Here is a 19,842-nt window from a genome sequence, read left to right as displayed (position 1 = left end):
TTTTTAATTTACGATGAAAAATATCCCAAACCTGATACAAACAGTGCTGTGTAAGTTTTTTGTTTTTGTTTTTAAAGATTTTATTTTTTCCTTTTTCTCCCCAACCCCGGTACGTAGCTGTATACTCCTCGTTGTGGGTCCTTCCAGTTGTGGCATGTGGAACGCTGCCTCAGCGTGGTTTGATGAGCAGTGCCATGTCTGCGCCCAGGATTCGAACCAACGAAACACTGGGCCGCCTGCAGGGGAGCGCGCGAACTTAACCACTCGGCCACAGGGCCAGCCCCGTTGTGTAAGTTTTGACACGGGCTTGGCCAATTTGAAAATCAAGTGTCACTAAATTTTCACTCTATACATTATAGTTTGACAATAATGATACAATTTGACTAAATGATATAGTTTGACTATAATGATTTCGTTTGATTATGCTGGCTTCTGGGGACACCCCTAGCACATCCTTTACTGGTTTTCTGTGCAACAGTAAGAGAGAGGCCTCATGTCATGTGTGTATTGGGGATAAAATCCATTCTATATATGGGATGCTGTTTTAGGGATGTTGTCTCAGGGCTTATAGGATGCCCTGAAATATATTAGGTTATATACACTTGGGCTTTTATCTTATTAACATTAAAAAAATATCTAAAACTCTGTCTCTTTCAGAAACCAACTATTAAAGCAACGGTGACAGGGAGGTGGTTTAAAAACATCTGTTAAGCCACGATGATTTACTGAATGTTATTACATACTCAGCATCTTGGTAGATACTATACGGAAAGCAAAGAATTACTAAACTATTTCCTTGCCTTAAGAAACTTACAAATTAGTTAGAAGCATTAGATTAGCAACTATAAACATGTAGGGACTGATGCTGGACCCTATACAAGTAAGCCTGATTGTATGTGGCACAGATTAGTGAGACGTTCTTAACTCAAGTCCATGAATAAGCTTCTTGTGCAAAATTATGCATGTTGATATGTACATTTTCCTGAGCATCCATTTTTTCTTAAAACAGATTCCCAACAAAAAGAGAGAAGCCTCACTATAAATTCAGTGAAGAGAAGATTCCCTGTAGGGACTGTGCTGGTCCTTGAAAAGGAAGGTGTCTCAGAGCAGTGAGCAGGGCCCTGCGAAGCCCTGCCATGTTGAGGAGGCAGCATTAAGGACACCAGGGAACTAGGTGCTGGTGGGACCCAAGAGCAGGCAAAGCAGGGTTTGGACATCTGGGAGCCATGATCAACTCTGGAGCAGGAAAATTATATATGATAGTAATCCAGGCTTGGTTTTAATATAAAACTTGTGGCTTATCTTTGTTTTGAGAAGAGAACTGTCTTTGGTTATTTTATGAGCCAAGACAGAAAAATGCTCTCATTACTTTATAGTCACATGTCAATTTTAATCAAAAAATAGCATTTTTCAGCTTGAGCCTCCATTTTACTCACCATACCTGCCCTAAGTGACTCTTGGTTCCAAAAATCAAATCCATTCTCAAACGAAAAAGATTTGTCAGCACTGAGGACACTGAAAAGAATGAGTCACAGACTCGGAAGGAAGTTCAAAAGAGGAGTTCCAAAAATACAGGATTGATAGAGTTACAGGAAAGAGTGCACAGGCTCCCAGGATGACAACTGAAGTTGAACACCACTTGCTTCGGGGTATAAGAAATTCTGGTATGTATATAAAATATGCCCTGTTATTTTTTAGTCAAACATCACCAAAAGAACCTATCTTACTACACTATACTATTATATACATTTATATATAATGCATAGTATTATATTATATACTTCATTAATTTTTAATCTAACTATTAACCACGCATCTGTTATATGGTCACTACTGTTCAGATCATTGTAGGGATAAAGAACAAGCCAATAGGGAACCTTGAAACTTTCTGAACTGTATAAACAGGTAGATAGTGAGATGAAGGGCCAGTGTAGACGGCATACAGCCGCATTTACCTGTAAAGACATTCCTAGGTGCTGTCGACATAAGACCCAAGTCCACTTCATCTCTATTTCAGCTCATGTTAATCCTTCCCATCTCTGAATTTCCATAAAACATTCATAATTTAAACACAATTTAGTATTTGATTCTAGAGTCATATGTTATTTAATAATTGATTTTTATGCATGAGTTTCATGTCTCTACTCCAGATAGTCCAAAAAACATTTAAACTTCAGAGACTGTACACAGACTTAGAAACTATTAAACTAAACTGCTAAATATCAGGACATGAAGGTGGGCAGATAAAGAGGAATACAGAATAAATGACGCAAATGAATGGGTTACGCTAAGGTTAGGATAGATAACATCATACAAAGTAACCGATTTTTGTATTAAAATATTCCTGCAAATATCTTATACTACCTTACTGGGCAAACTGCCAGTAGTTCATAAATATTACATTACAGTAATGGACTGAATTCAGGGAAAGAAGCTACTTAGAAGGAAAATTTTCCTCCTTTAATAGACTTTTATATTTTTAATATGTAAAATTTGTGAAACAGAGGTCTGAGAAGTTGGAGAATCATTATCTGGCATTGTTAGGGAGTTAGGTGTTTCACAGAAATAAATTCATGAAGTGCCTAAATATTAGTTCTTTAAATGATAAAATTTTGTTTCAACTATTTTGAACAGAAAATCTCAAACAGTATTCTACAGAACATGCTTCCTTCTAAAGCAGGGGACACAGGCTCTAAAACCACCTTTCCTGGATGATGAATCCTCATTATATCTAGTACTAATCTGTGCCATGTACTAATTTTTTCTCTTCTTTTTGGCTTTTTATCTTCATTTGAGGGAAATCTATCAGCTTCTTTTCATGGCCATGATTGGGCATATATCCTTCTCTCACTACTTCAAGTTAGTTCATCTATTGGGAACCAGAAAAGCATTAAATAATCCTATAAGGCATTACACTAGATAAGAACAAGTAGGTTCTTAGTGAAAGCCTGAGGCTGTTTTAGGAAAAATGTATGGCTTTAGTGCTGAAGCCTGTTACACCTATTTCTAGTGTTTGTATTTTTTTTTTTAAGCTGATTTCAGATTTGTGGCTCTGTAAAGTTGAGGTTACAGGAAATCTGACTTCTACATAAGCTACATATAATAGCTTTGTTTTCAGGTGGGCTGTCAGAGAACTTTAGAGGACTCATTTATTAAAATATTTATTGATATTTTCTATGGACCAAGCACTGTAGATACAGAGATGAATAAAACACTCTACATCCCACAAAGAGCTTGAAATCTAGCTGGCAAGACAGGTCCACGCACAGCTCATTCACTGAAGGATGAGTAAGCTGAGAAGATGGGAAATAGGACAAGGAAGAAGGGAAACAGCATGAGCAGAAATGTCTAAGGCACACAAGTGCTTGCCATCTTTGGCGATGTCAGCTGACTGCTGGGATGTGGGAAGGATCCACGGGGGAAGAGGTTCAGGAGATGAGGCAGGAAGGAGAGGGGAGGCCAGATCGCGAAGGGCCTTAAGCATATTGCTACAAACTTTCTGTGGACAAGAAAGAGATGCTAGATAATTTTGAGCATAAATAGTGCATGATCATATACAAATGAGCTTTAGAAAAATATCTCCAATACCAGGTACAGAAAACAGATTGCCACAGGGGAAAAATAGAGGCAGGAAGATCCATCAGCAGGTTGTTGCAACAGTCTAGTGAGAAGATGAGGCTTGAACCAGGAAAATGGAAGTAAAGATTGAGAAGAAGAGAGGGATTCGAGAAACGTGAAAGTGGAATTGATAGGACTTTTGCTGTTGACTGACTGATGATTCTGGCTGTAAGTTTGGGTGATGGGGCAAAGATTGATACTATTAATAAGGCAGGGGAATTAGTGACATTGATTTCAGTCCTGTTCAGTTTGAGATATGAGCAGACATCAGATATGGATTATGATTTGGGGTTTTGGAGCTCAAGAGAGAGAGTCAAGCTAAAGACACAGACTTAGGGAATCATCAGTATTTAGGCCATAGCTGAAGTCCTTGATGAGGATAAGATCATGCAGGAAGAGAGGGTTTTCTCCCTGATCTTATGATCTGTCTATGGTATCCAACAGAAAATAACCCCAAACTTTAGCATTTGTGGTCAGAGGCTCTTCTCATTTTGTTAATAGAACAGAAATATCGGTAGGTTTCTAAATAACTCTAGATCATGGTGTCGTCTAGACAAAAAAAAAAAAAAGTGAGGTTAACTGGTAGAATTTTTCGCTTTTTATTCAGTGTGTATGGTTTATAGACATGAACTTCTGGCTGGGTTTTCACTTCTGATTAAGCCCTAATAACATATATTTAGCATTCTGTGTTTCTGTAGCTATCAAGCCTCCCACAGGCATGAAAATGGGTTGAGGAGGGAAACATGGCAAAAGCAGAGTTTTCTTTTCTTTTTTTTTGAGGAAGATTAGCCCAGAGCTAACTGCTGCCAATCCTTTTTTTTTTTTTTTTTTTTTTACAAATTTAATTATATATGTATTGGAGCCCCACAGGCAAGCTTGGCAGTTGAGGCTTACATGCCATTCTGAGCTAAGGAATGGGATAGGGGCTTGGGGCCTCAAAGGGGAAGAGGGTAATTCAGTGGATGATAAGAAGAGCAGATGTTTAGTAATTAGGTGTCTGTCCTGCTATATAGATGGGTCATTCAGATAAAAAGTTATCTCTGGTAACAGTTCTCTGTCTCGGTCAGGCCCTCTATCTAAATTCTTTTAGGTAGTTAAGGGAAAGGCAGAAGTTTTTCTTGAGTCTGCTGGGCCAATCCTCCTCTTTTTGCTGAGGAAGACTGGCCCTGAGCTAACATCCATGCCCATCTTCCTCTACTTTATATGTGGGATGCTTACCACAGCATGGCATGCCAAGTGGTGCCATGTCCACACCCGGGATTCAAACTGGTGAACCCCGGGCCACCGAAGCAGAACATGCGAACTTAAACGCTGCACCACTGGGCTGGTCCCAAAAGCAGCTTTTTCAATCTCTTGGAAAACAGTACTGCTCAATACCTTAGTAATAAAAAGATTCACAAACCAGATGAAATTTTATGGAGACTCATAGTGATAAAAATGACCCTATAATATTATACAATACACTACCACCCTTTAAAAATGCTAATCTAAATTAAAACATTTTGGGGATGCTAACAAGGATAATAATATTCGAGGAAAATTGAGTTTCCTGAATTAATGTCAATATTATTGTGGCAAAAATTTCTTTCACTAAAATTGGGTTTCCTGAGTATCCTTATAAAAAGGAAGGAAAATCACTTCAGAATTATGTTTACGGATCAACAGAGTTTGAGGTAAATCCACTTGAATTTATTTATTTATTTTTTTGCTGAGGAAGATTCGCCCTGAGCTAACATCTGTGCCAATCTTCCTCTATTTTGTATGTGGGTTGCCACCATAGCATGGCCACCAATGAGTGGTGTAGGTCTGCTCCCAGGAACCAAACCTGGGCCGCCAAAGCAGAGCACACTGAACTGAACCACTATGCCATGGGGCTGGCCCTGATTTACATATTTTTTAAATTTCATAAGGAGACGCTACTTACAAGCCACCTTTCTACAATACACGGAACACAAAGCAGTCATATTACCATAGCATTATGCCAGTTGACTAATTCCAAAATAAATGCAGGGTAAACTGGAGTTAGATTATCAAGTCTTTGATCTACATTTGTCAAGAAGTCAGAAAGTCAAGTCACTGAAGAGAAGAATTTTAGAAAACGCAGACATTATGTGAACAAATGTACAAAAATGAGTAACTCATCTGGAAATGGCTTTTATATGTTTTAGGCTAATTCCATTTAATAAAACTTAGTTTGAATTTAATGGTAAAATAGAACTTGCACAATTAACAATGATTCTTAAATCTTCAGGCCTTAATGTAGTTAAAGAATACTGTAGTTTGAGCATCTTTACAAACATTAAGGACACAAATTTGCTTAAGTGAGTAAATGAGCCTACATGCAGTAAGAGGAAGAACTTGAATGGAAAGACACAAGCAGGACCACAACTTCTTCAAAAACACAGAGTCACAGAGAAAGAGATGAGTTTCTGAATGATATTGTTTCATAACCTGAGGCATTTTTTTCCATTCACAAGAATTTTTGCTTTTCTTGGACATTTGAAATGACAAATATCAGAGGGAAAGACACCTTAATAAGGGTAAAGAATAAAATCGACTTCCATAAAAGGGTTTAAACTGAGACCATGTAAACTGAATCGTATAGGCCTGAGAGAAAAAAATTTTGAGATCTGAGATTATTAAAAGCCATTGCATATGATTAAGTCATTTATTAAACACATAAACTATCAAGTTGGGTTATGAGTTAAACCTCACAGAATCTTATTGCAAACGAGAACCTCAGAGATGACCTACTGTAACATCTTTATTTTAGGTGAGGAAAAGAGAGCTAGCTTGCTCAAAGTTACACTCCAGGTTAATGGCAGAGACATGTCCTGACCTATAGGTCAGGGCTTTTTTTCATTATACCAAGTTTGATATTCTTAATCCAGCACTGCCAGAGAGTTCAAAATGTTAAGTCACCACAACCAGGGGGTGTGTTGCTGAGAAATTTCCAGGGCCTTCAACCTAAGCTGAAAGGGAAAAAGGTTTTTAAGTATTCAGCTATGAAGGCCACAGTGAATAGAAAACCCTGCATATGACATTTTTATAGAGCAGTCTTTTAAAATGGAAGAAAATGCAGAAGTTCAGCAAAAGATAGACTTGCTATTCTTCCTTAAGCTTCAGGCCAGCTCTTATAAAAAGTTTGCTTGAAACAAGTGGAAATACTTTAAAGAAAAACCCTAAATTTTATAGCAATAATAATTAGATAGATAGGTGGATGGATACTTATTCATGAGTTAAATGAAAAAGTAAAAAATCCTTTTCAACAGGAGTCAACACTTTGTTTGAAAATTGGTATAGTTTGGTACATGACTGGCAGCTTGAATAAGCAGCTCATTTTGTTGATGATAGTCCTGGATTATCACCTTTCATCAAGGAGGTAAGAAGATTACAGATCAATCTCCAAAAATATTCTGTTTCTCAGTAACCATTAAAAAAAAAAAGAAAATCCAAGCAAAAGATATGCATATTAATAATTCACTTACTAGCTCTTGCATAAGACGGCAGCACAAACTCAGTGATGTGAGAAGTTAAGATGGAAAATAAGATTAAATCAACCCATTGATAATTTTGAAAGTTCAAACTTTTAATAATTAGAATTTCTTCTGTACTCTATGAGAAATATTGAAAGGCTGCTTATTACTGACGAGGAAGAGTTGTCAGTAAAATTAGAACTTTCTTTAAGTTTATATATCCAGTCTACTATAAAAACCTAAAATATCACATTCAAATGATAAGAAGGAACTACTTTCTAAAACAATTTCGTCTTAAGAGTTCAAGGGATTATTTTGTTTCATCAAAATAGCTCTAATTACATGATACATTTTTAAAAAAGGCTTAATCTCAAAAAAGAGCAGAAAAGGATTATGAAGTTTTTAAATGCATAAATGTGATAACATTTCAAGACTTTATGGATCCATGAGTTGCTGGTATAATCAGTCTGTCAAAATAAATGAGACACCACCACAATGAAGCAAATGGTCTTACATGTTAATGTTAACACATTTAGTCAAATAGTCAATCAAGAAAATCCTGTACAAGGTTTGCTGTGTTTACTGGGAAAACAAACTCTTCCTAGCAACTGTTTAAATAAATCTCACAGATGCTACAGACCTTATTAGTGGCCTGTGATTAAAAAAATATGCATTGCTAATACTGTATCCTGACTCATCTATTTCCCCATCTGCTAGCAATTCTAACAATATGAGCTATCAACAGAACGGCTAACAACAATAATTTTCTATGGCAATTTTGATGCTAAATTGCCTATAGCATTTGGTAAGATTTACCAATGCACGCTTCAGACTGTTTCGAGTTGTCTGTGGCCTGGAGCCACATACTCCTTTTTCCCCTAATATTCCATCTTAGCTCAAATTTTTACTGTGCTGAACAGAATCTGGTTTGGTTTTACAAAACAATGCTCATGGAGGCTGTCACACTCATTTTACTATCAACGAGAGCGGGAAATGCATGAAAGTACTAGCAAAAATCTGGTCAAGTCCACTGATTAGTTTAGATATATATAAAGAGGTAAGGGGCCTTTTGCCAATAAGACAGAGCAACAGGGATAACAGGTAGTACTTAAAGTTAAAAAAAATTAAAACATTAATATATTAAGGCATTTCCTGATTTAATTTCTGGCACTAAGAAGAGTACAATAAAAGAGCTCTCAAATCAATCCAAACAACTATGAAGCCAGCTTAAAGAAAACCTTACATATACTTAAAATATGCATTTACAAAAATAATTAAGATAATGACAATTTCTGATACTTAAACACTATATAAAAAAAGCTGAATTCCTCATTGTAAATCCCTTATAAAATATGTTCTTAAAAGCTGCATTAACATTAAATCTACTGGCAGAGCCTTCTTCCCAAAATAGACATTATTTACCTATCTGGATGGAAGATTACATGTAACTCTGTTCCGAGCTGAGCAGCCCCCTGTCTTCAGCTGACTGACTGAATGACTAAATATTCTGGGATTATAACTGGAAACTGCCATGAACCATCTGTTTGGTTGTTTAACCTCAGAGCATCTACAGTAAATTTAAGACATTTAGATTTTATTTTCATTCCCAAAAGAAAACCATATGTCGTAGCTATCTATGAGGAGATGGGGAAAGAGCCGATGATTGGTTTCTCGATGTGTTAGACACTATCCTAGCCCCCGTGCTTTAAGTCATTTAATGCCAGCAATTACCTTATGGGGTAGACATCACCAACCCTGTTTTTTAGGTGAGGACACTCAGAGAGACCAAGTGACACACTCTAGGTCACACAGCTAGCGGTGTTTATGCAGGCGCTCAAAGACAACATCAAATTCACTGACACAGGTTTGGATTGGAGCCTCTTGAGAGCTGTTTCTTGGGTCTCCCAAGAACTATGAAAGCATTCAAAATCCAATTATCACGTAAAACAGTTTTTAACAGATTGTCTATAGGTTAAAATCAGGGAAAGATTGCTTTAAAAAAAATCCCACCTTTCCTCCCAGATTGTACCTAGTGAAATATTTTACTATATTAATAATGTATTTTAGCTATAATTGGCCTTATGAAATAAGTGCATATATGTTTATTAAGCATTTTTGTATTTAATCAGCTCTCCAGCAAAATAAACACAATTCTACTTAGTGCTTTGGGATAAATGCCATAATTTTATCAATAAAAAGAGATATGCTTGGTAAAACCAGCAAGACATGTTCCCTTGACATATAAAGACTTTGCCTGTGTCCATTCAGATTGTCCCATAGTTGGTTTGGTGTTGTCTTTAGCTTGGATCTAGCAGATGAGCTATAAGCTGATGAGCACTACAATTATCTTGTCCTGGAGAAATCTGAGGCACCCACGTAAAAAAGGAATGATGAAATTTTAGTTGCATTCGTCAATGGGAGTTGAACATCCATTCTTTTTATGCTTCTCAGTTTCTAGTATGCAGTTTTGCCTGCTAAAAATATCATGAAAAAGTTAATTCATGCATAGCTCTGCCATACTGTAAGTGGCTCTAAAATTCTAGGCCCAGGACAACAAAATCTGAGTAACTTGAAACCAACTGGTAACTAAATCTTTCCAGATCTATTAAGGGGCAGATAAAAAAGTTCCATTAGCTTTGAATGATGTCTTATCTCAATGATGCTGATTAACACTTTGTTTGAATATTTTAAAACAATGATAAAGCCATAAATGAGGGATTAGCAAGTTAAGCCATTAGCATTCTTTATATACTTCATTTCTTTAAAATTAACTATATGACTATAGTTATGGAAGATCATAAACATTAAAAAAATCTTTAAAATATAGCTGTAGCTAGCTCATTGGGCAGTCAAATCTCCGTGTAACTATTGTATAAACTTACAGTTTCATTTTTCTCCAATCACACTTTTTCAGCTGTGCTATCCTTAATTTCCCTGACACATCCCTTATGGAATCTTGGGCAGATCTCACTGATTTCTGCTCACTTTTAGTTATTAAGAATCTAGACCAATTATAAACTTTATTCTCATATTAATCTCGTCTCTCCTCTCAGTATGGGCTTGTACAGACAGACCAAGAGACTTGTGGTGGGAAGAGACGATGTCTGTATCCAGAACCTTCTCCCCTCCCCAACTCTTTTCAAGGTCTAGCTCCCCTGGTGTTGGGAGCTGTGTAGGAGACAGGGATCTTTTGATGTGAATGGTGTCATTTATTTGTCACCAAAATATTTTTTGATGTCACCAAATATTATGTCACTGACAGAAAGATTTGTCAGCGGCAGGTGGTTTCCCTGGTCTTGCCCTGGTTTGGCTGAATACTGGTGATTTGTGCACAGAAGGGGTGAGTGTGGATTTCCTGACGTGGTGGTTGGTATTACCCTGGTGCTCACCCCTCTTGGAGAGAAGTGGCCCTTTGGGTGGGGTATTGTCTCCTCTGGCCTGAAAGCCTCCTCATCAGCATTACGACTTCTGACTTTCTTTTAGAGCTACAGAGAGAGCAGAGGTTCTTCTCTATGCTCTCCAGGGGCCACCAGGACACAAAGAAGGTCTCCTAGTCTCCTCTTTCCTAGCACATCACACTTAGCTGATATATACATGAATGTTCCAGAAAGACTTTTTAAAAAAAATCTAAGGATGGCACCAAATTAGATTTTTAAAAATTATTTTTGATATCAACTAATTTAATAGAAAACATGGCATCAAAATTTTATCTCTAATACTACCTTGTAAAATGAGTGCATTCCGAATGTTCCTAGAACTTTTCAGTGCTGAGCTGGACCAAGTGGCCACCTCTCTCAGGGCAGTAAGACTGTTGGCTTGATCCTCCCTTGAGCCAAACACCTGCTTTCTGAGTGGCCTCACTACTCATATGGACATGGAAACAGAGGCAGAGAACTGAGACTGAGGCGACTTCACAGAGAGAATCTAATCCCACTCCTGCATCTACTGGGAAGCCAGGAGACAGACTATGGTCACTAGTGGAAACTTGGGGATCAGAATGTGAGCTCCGGTTTGAATAATATACATTAACATAAAATAGTTTTGCTAGCAAATCGTTACATTTTATTTTTCAGGATGAAATTTCAGCTCAGCCTTAAAAAGTCCAATTTTAATAAGGATACAAGGAAAAATGCATCTTTAATTACCAACTAAATAAAAGACATACTGTTGGTTTACCTCCTGTGGAAAAGTAACAACAAAGCTATGTGGCTGGGGTCGGCCCAGTGGCGCAGCGGTTAAGTTCGCACATTCCGCTTTGGCGGCTAGGGGTTCGCCGGGTCAGATCCCGGGTGCAGACTTAACGCATTGCTTGTCAAGCCATGCTGTCGCAGGCGTCCCACACATAAAGTAGAGGAAGACAGGCACGGATGTTAGCTCAGGGCCAGTCCTCCTGAGCAAAAAGAGGAATATTGGCGGCAGATGTTAGCTCAGGGCTAATCTTTCTCAAAAAGCAAAAAACAAAAGCTATGTGGCTGTTAAATTCAATGTACTCTTGAGGAACTTTCCAAAAGATGCTGTTAGCAAGTGACTGACATATGCTGTTATTCAAAGAGTAGCTAATCCACTGGATAATTATTCTGAAATAATTATTTTGTATTAACATATAATATCATGTAACTTCCAATACTGAATAAATAACCTAACAGAACTAGTGACTAGTACCTGATACCAACAGATGCTGGAATTCTCTAAAGCATACTTAAACAACAATGTGTGTGAGTGAAATTTCCTTTACCTTATTAGATTCAGGTACAGATGCAATATCAAAAGGATGCAGTAATTTTGAAAAATACTGCAAGCAACGGAATTACCTTCAAACTGACTCAAATACGGTAGCCTGGTCTGCACGACACTGCCCATTACTGGGTTCCCACGATATCCAGCCTATTTTCAGTTAGAAGCATCCATTTGAATGAACCTCTTCCTGCTATAGTTTTTTTAATCAAAGTGCATGATCTTGTAACTGTCAGGCCTACCGCTGGCCCTGCGGCCACCAACCCACACATCTCTTCTAATTGTCCTCAGCTGGGAGACACCCACCTGGGCCTGAGCCTTGTTATCCTCTCACAGGTGTGTTCACTGCCTCATCTTTCCCTTATGCACTGTAAGGCCTTTGAAAGAGACCACCTTCACTCTCACAGCCCACTTGAAAGTCAGAACATTCAGCCGTGTTGGACTGTGATGTCAAAGGAAGGGAAAGAGGGCTTGTAAATATTGATGCAGTTACAGATTTTGTTAGCTATCTCCTTTTTCAACCACTGGAAACTTTATTTCTCATTGGCCTTTAATGAGTGTCATCCTGAATTATAACAACTATAATAAAAAGGGCAGATTTCCTACCTGGCAGTTTTGCCAGTTTGACAGCAGTGGAAATTTCTCCACCCCCTGCGAAATTTCTGCTCTGAGTATAAAAGGAAAGACGACACTGCTTATTGATTCTTAAGAAGTGGTGGGTTTTTTACCTAGCATTAAAGTATTGTGGATTTTTAATCTGGTGTTAAAGTATTGAATAAGTATTGACCAAGTATTGAATAATTGGTAACTATTTTGTAAAATCTCTTAAATCCTATTAAGAACTTAACTTATACAATACCTGAGCGGTAGCACCAAAAGTTGAAACAGTAGGATGTAATAAAGTTAACCCTCCTAAATCAACTGAACTGTAACCAAAGTGACTTCTGAATGGGCAGACCTCTGGGAAAAGTGCAGGGGATAAAGGGAAAAGCTTGATTGGCTCTGGGAGTATAAATGTTTATAAAGGATGAGAACAGGCATCTAGCTGGATCACTGGTCCCTGAGAAGTAAGGAGATGGGCCACCATCAGATCAACGGTATTTGGAACGGAGAAAACATGAGGCCACCGAGCTCTACAGATACGACTTAGTGGCAGCTTCTGAACCCCTCTCACAGGGGGCACCATCACAGCCTCTAAGGGAGGGCTAGGTCGCTGGCTTTCCAGCACCCTCTGGTGGCCAGATTTGGCATCATAGATATTCTGCCTTTTAAGAGCAGACCGGCTTTCCCCTTTTTTTTTTTTAAAGCTCAGTATACTTCAAAACCTTTTTTTAGTCAAGGAAGGAATCACCAACAACACTGCTGGGCTATAAGTAGGTGGGAAATTACTTATTAGGTGTAAACTTGGCACCCCCAAAAGTAAGCTATTATAATGATTCAAAGAGAGAAATTATTCTTCTGAATGTGTTTAAAATCCCCTGGGTGAAGCTACTTAAAGGAAAAGATCTCGTGAGTACTTAGCTATTCAAAATGTGATTCTTTGCAGCACTTACTCTACATGAAATATTCTTTTATATATGGATTCATACTGCTGTAAATTTCATGCACATAATAGCTAGCATGTATTGAGTGCTTAGCACTGGCAGACACTATGCTAAGGGTTATCTCACTTAACAGGTAATAATCCTAAGAAAAAATAGTACTATTAATACCACCATTTTTCAGAGTTTAAATTTTCAGAGGCACCAAGAGTTTAACTTATCCAAGACATTTAGCTCCTAAAAGGTGTTGCCAGGATTTGAACCCAAGGCAACCTGATTTCAGAGCTGGCACTTTTAAACTTTATACTATGCAAACAGAGATACGCAGTTTATCGGCCATAATACATTTTCCCCCCAAACAGGAGGATTTCTTAAAGATTTTAAATTAGACTTAGATTAGCAATAGAGACTTGCAGGTCAATGATACTTTAAATTAAAACGTCTACGCTTTATGCCAGCTGAGTGTTTGTTTCCTAGAATGTCTGTTCATATACACCTTACAGTCAGAAAGCGAGTTTACAATTGGCCACGAGAGGCTGAGATCTAATATGTTTCATGTCATATTACATTTTAAAATACTTTACAATTTACAAAGCATGTTTACATACATTATATCAGATGGACCTTATAAAAATTCTATGAAATGGGATAGATAACTCTGTAAATAGCTTTAATCTTACTTTACAGATAAGATTAATGAGGTTTAGAATGATTAAGTAACTTCCTTAAGTAACACAATTTCTTCAAAATCTAAGATGTCTCACATGATTGACTGTACAATGAATTAGCCTAAGTCTATAATTTTTATCCTCTGTTATACAGAAAATAAAAATGAGAATTTTCATGGTAAACCAAAAGAAAATTCTACTTATGCTAGAAAATGTGGTTTCACTTTATTTCTGCTTTATCTACAATAAATAATGCAAATGTTAATTGAACTAATAAAAATCCACATAAGGAGGACATAAAACTTAGAAAGTAAAAAGGCACAGAAAACAGAATAACAGGTATGGATCACAAAATCCACACTGGTTTGGAAGCAAAATGGTCAAAACATTACGAGGTTAAGATGAATGATTACACAAAGCACTTAGCATTTTAAAATTCTTTAATTTTGTAAAGTACCTTGAAAAACTTGTTACTTTTTCATAACCCATAAAAGATAACTGGGAGGCACAATAGCCTTCACATGGCAGATCAAGAACATTTCAAGACGACTACGAAAGTAAGCCATTACTTTTGTTTAAAAGAAAATAGTTTGTGATTCTAATTACAAGACAAAGCCCTTATTCTTTCTGAATATAAAGCAGGGCAGTTCAGAAACATTCCTGCCGTACCCGTCTTCCAAGCCCACAGTTACTGGAGGACTCGGTCCCTCGGTCCCAGGTTAGATGGTCGTGGAGTGGTCTCAGAAACCTAACTACATGGTTATCTTCTTTCTCTCATGCACCTTCAAACTCTCTTACTCAGTCTTTAGCATCAATATTGAAATATTTCCTAAATATCTCCTATCTTAAACAAACAAACCAAGAAAATAACCCTGCCTTCACTTCCATCTACCCCTCCAGTTGTCACAATTTTATCTCTCTTCTCCTCTTGAAAGTCAGACTTCTCAGAAGTGTGGAGAACAGTCTCCACTCTCCAAAGTGGTAATCACACGTCAATTCACTCCACACTGCTTTCGCCCCCATCATGCTCTCACCAGAGTCAAATAAATTCTTTTTAGTTTCTATCTTATTTGACTCCTCAAGCTGCACTTTATACTTCGTTCACTCCTTCCTTCTTCTTCAGATTCCAGCATTTAGCAGGTGCCTAACAAATGCTTGTTAAATAAAGTAAAGCCATAAACAAGCATAAGCATATCCCCATAGTCTAAAAGCTATCCTGGCCTTGTAAATCTCTAAAAATGCTTTTTAGGGGCTACAGTTCATCTTGATTCTGTTTAACTTTGAGGAGGAATTGTTTTGGCCAGACGCTGAAAAGCTTGAAATCTTAAGAATCAGTGCGTAATTTTTCTTCAAAGAGCTGGCTATCAAGGACAGAATAGTAGATATTACTACTTTAGTAATTTACTAAAAGTAAATTACTTTTTACTAAAGCAGTAATATCTACTAGTAGTAGATATTAACAAAGGATGACTCATCATCAACCAGTCTGTGAATCATCAATAATACATTAATAGTAAGAGCCATCTTACACTTCAAAAACTACCATGGAAGACTCTGTTTATCAATATATCAGTGTTTATCATTACTATGCATATCTAAAGATATTCAGAGAAACAATTCAATATTAATCACTAAAGATGTTACTGTGATCAAGTTGCCTGAAATCAGAGTTCATCTGTATATTCACATGCAGTGGAGCTAAAATGTCTTAATCAATGTATTAGTTAGCACAATTCTCAACCTTTATTAGGAACCTCAGTTCAAATGGTTGACATCTTAATGCTGGTTAATGGGCAGAAGGTTGGTGGACTCTCTGGTCCATGTGCCTGAAAGGTCTATGCTTCGGTGTGAGTATAACCTCAGTCAAAAGCACTAAGAACAGAGGCCAGAAGAGAAGGTAGAATGTAGAAAACCCAATTGCATAGAAAAATAATGGGATAACAACTTGCGATAGCAGAGACAGCCTGTCTTAGCTTACCTCAAAAGGCTTTCATTTCTCAACCACAACGAAGTTTTAGAGCCGATTGCAACAGATATTTTACTAGATTATTCTGAAGGCTGCTATTTTTTGGAAAATCAAAAATGGTATTAGCCAGTCCTGGTGGTCTTGTGGTTAAGATCTGGCACTCTCACTGCCTTGCCTGGCACCCCACCTATCTATTGGCTGTCATACTGTGGTGGTTGCACGTTGCCATGATACTGAAAGCTATGCCACTGGTATTTCGAACACCAGCAGGGTCCCCTATGGTGGACTGGTTTCAGTGGCGCTTTCAGACTAAGACAGACTAGGAAGAAGGACCTGGCCACGCAGTTCTGAAAAATTGGCCATGAAAACCCTATGAGTAGCAGAGAACATTGTCTGATAGAGCGCTGGAAGGTGAGAGGATGGCGCAAAAAAGACCGGGGCAAGGTTCTGCTCTGCTGTACACAGGGTCACTAGGAGTTGGAATTGACTTGATGGCACTAACAACAACAACAAAAATCATACTATCAAAATATTAATCTACAATAGGATTAAATACCACTTGTTAAAGAACAGATTCCATGTAATATTACAAAAATGAGGTTTAAGCAGAAACATCATGCATTTGAAATATTTAAAAATAAAAATAGACAACTCTCTTAAAGAGGCCTTTTGAAGCCTCACCTGACATCTACACCATGATAAAACTCACCATCAAGTTTAAAGAAATGAAACGAAACACTGCCACTACGCCCCTGTGGGCTAAAACTTTGAGAATCTTGTAAACAGCAGATTTAACAACAATCTTTTTTTTTTCTTGGCTAAACTGTAAACAATGTTAGTTGCTCTCCTAGAATTTTCTGCTCTTTGTGCCAATGACCTTTCTCAGCTCACCCCCAAATGGTACCAGGTACATGGCTCTGATTGAACTGTTATCTAATCACGACAGTTGGTCATGATTAAATATGGTAAACAGAGGAGCATGATGTTCTAGTTCATTTTAAAGTGAGCTATTTAGGACTATAAGAACTATACCTTAGATACATTTCAAGGCAAAGGTAGACATACTGAGCAGAGAAAACATCAAAATTTAATATTTAATCCAATAAATAAGTTATAAGTTTTTATTAAAACCATTGGAGGAGAAAAGTTTCACGTTCCATGTGTATTCAACATAATAATGCTCTCTGTTTTTTCCAGATAATTTGTCAAAACCAGAGGTATGGGGGGAAGGTGAGAATCATGCAGTGATTTTCTTGTAGACATGAAGACTTGGGAGCACGCTAGGCCAGTGCAGAAAGCTTTATTGCCCCACAAACTCTAATACTGGGCAGACTTGGGATTATACTGGTTAGGTGATGAAAAGTCCAAGGCAATTATCGGGACTAATCAGAACTGCAGAGGTCATTGACACAAGGTCTCTGTAAAAGAGTTATACCTTATATTTATCAGCAGTCTTAAATGGCTATAGGTAATGTTCTGGTTGTGTGGCCCCCTTGTAACTACGATTTTCATTCCAATGGAAAAAGGGAAAAAATTAATTCCAGGTGGAAACATTGTTACCTCTCATTTTTTAAGTTGAGAACTAAGAATCATGCTACCAGCAAACGAAAAAGGCAAATAGATGATCAGCTTTTACTGTTGCAATAAAACAAAACTTATCCCTTCAAAAAATCAACATGGCATTTTTAATGACATGAATAACAGATGCTGAGCAAGTGATAACTATTCATTAATTGATTTCATTTCAAAAATAACCATTGCCAATATTATTTTTACACAGTCAACGCAAACGTTTTCCAAGTTCCCTAACATCTATAAATTGTATCACTCTTGATGATTTCCCCTACCACAACAGACATATCCTTTAAAAATCATGTCTTCACTCCAACTCCCAAGAAGCCCAGGTGCACCCTCAATGCCCATGACGGAGGACTGAGTTCCTGTACTCCTCTTCTCTACAAATCCCACTCATGGATTCCTCCCCAAGAGTCCATTAGCAGTTCATTCAGCTACTTCCCATGCCTGCTCTCCACCAGAAAGGGCTACCCCTGCAGCTCTGACTGCTGGACAGGCTTGGGAAAGCTGAAATTCTGGAGTATAAAGTTGCAATGGCTGCCTTAGCACGATCATTACACCACGGGGAGTGGCCTAATGAAGAAAGGGAAGGGACAGGGAAGGAAAAGGACACATAGAAAAGGCTCTAGAAGTTGTTTCAGGGTTTCTCAACCTTGGCAATAATGACAATTTGGATTGAAAGCTCTTTGTTATGGGGGGCTGGCCTGTACATTATAGAAGGTTTAACAGCAACCTTGGCTTCTACTCACAAGACACCAGTAGCTGCCCCCAGTGTGAGAACCAAAAACGTCTCCAGACATTATCAAATGACCCCTGGAGGACAAAATCATCCCTGGTTGAGAACCAGTGGTCTACTTTGAGGGTCTTGGGCATAGAGAAGTGTAAGGAAGAAAATTAAAGAGAGAAAAGGACCTAGATTCAGACCCTTGAGCTATGTGTGGAAGAAGTTACTGGCTCTTGGTAACACGCTCCTCTCTCTCTGAACACTGCCCAATGTAAGAGAAAGTTTAGAGCGAGCACAAGGTCAAGGGCACTACAGGTCAGAGGAAGTGAGAGAAATTTGTAAGGAAGAACTTCAACCTCAGATAATCTGCCCCTAACTGACAAGGTGATCCCCATGTGTCTTCTGAACAGTACTCAAACTCTTCTTCCTAAGGCCCTGCCTTATGAAGCCCATCAGGAAGCCAATTGAGGTTGAGATTTGGGGCCTCGGGTAGGGGAAGAGGCAGGGAGTTGAGAGGTAGAGAAGGGCTTACCATAGCTAAACTAAGCTTAAGGCAGATCATTTGCCTTCTGAGCAGAGTAAAGAACTGAAACATCACACAGGGTCGCAGCAGCTTCTTAGCCAGCTTTTCCAGGCCAGATATCTGGGGTTCTAACTGAGGCAGTTGGCAGAACCTAGAAAGACTCTTACCACTCCTCAATTTTTCCAGAGGGACTTCAGACGACTCAATCAACCTTAGAAAAGCAAAAGGATGTTTTATTTTCTGTCTAGTCATTTATTAAGTTGTATGATTTGGAGAAAATCAAGTGAGTTCTTTCAGTTTCCGAGCCTCTCATATAAAACAGAAATACTACAACTCATTTCACAGGGCTGTTCTGAAGATTACATGACCACAGATGTTAAAGGCCAAGCACAAAGGTAGGCACAGCTGGTTCCCTGCCCTCCTGTCTCCCCTTCTTTTTACTCTTTCTCTTTCAGCTCAGACACATGCCCACATCTGTGCCCACCTCCACAACAGAGTTTTCCTCCATCTGCTCTTATAAACTATATTTCCTAGCTTCTATCATTATTTATTCTGGAATTTTCGCCCCTCCCTCTGTTCCTGATGAGGTGTCAGTGTTACTTATTGCTCAATGCATCTAAATCCTTTCATCTCTGGTGACAAAGGAGTGCATGTCAGATTAGCAATGGGGAGGACACAAAGAAAAGGATGCCAGTTGTGAGGATGACAAACTTCATCTTTATCACTGTTTTATTCTTGGCAGCCCAGACTGACTCCACTGGGGTGAAGACATGAAGGACTTTCTTTGCGCGTCAGAATGAAGGTGTATGGTTTAGCAGGAAATCTAAGAGGCAGTTAAAGGATTAAAAAGTATATCAGGAGTCCAGCTTTTGGTATGTCAGACTAAGATCCTAATAGACTAACTCTTTCACAGATAGTCTTAAACTGTGGACAAAATACAAAAACCAACTACTGACGACTCTGGAGAGTAAAGAAAAACACATTGTTTCCCTTCCACAACAAAACATTTACAATATC

The 19,842-nt window shown here is 38.1% G+C and overlaps 1 protein-coding gene across 2 annotated transcripts in view; it reads right to left on the bottom strand.

Moving 5' to 3' along the window:
• Positions 1-19,842, bottom strand: part of STK3 (serine/threonine kinase 3) — a 264,867-nt gene that overhangs the window by 1,933 nt on the left and 243,092 nt on the right. The window contains exon 11 of one of the 2 annotated variants that reach the window (XM_046642577.1): positions 2,004-2,039. The exons of the other annotated variant lie outside the window; for it this stretch is intronic. Within the exon in view, the coding sequence (XP_046498533.1) occupies positions 2,019-2,039 (21 nt within the window). The 3' untranslated portion in view covers positions 2,004-2,018. Of the gene's footprint in view, positions 1-2,003; positions 2,040-19,842 lie in introns of those variants that run through there. 2 annotated transcript variants of the gene reach the window in all.

Source organism: Equus quagga, chromosome 16 (genome assembly GCF_021613505.1).
Source record: "Equus quagga isolate Etosha38 chromosome 16, UCLA_HA_Equagga_1.0, whole genome shotgun sequence".
NCBI classification, from domain to species: domain Eukaryota; kingdom Metazoa; phylum Chordata; class Mammalia; order Perissodactyla; family Equidae; genus Equus; species Equus quagga.
This window is presented reverse-complemented; position numbering and strand designations above follow the sequence as displayed.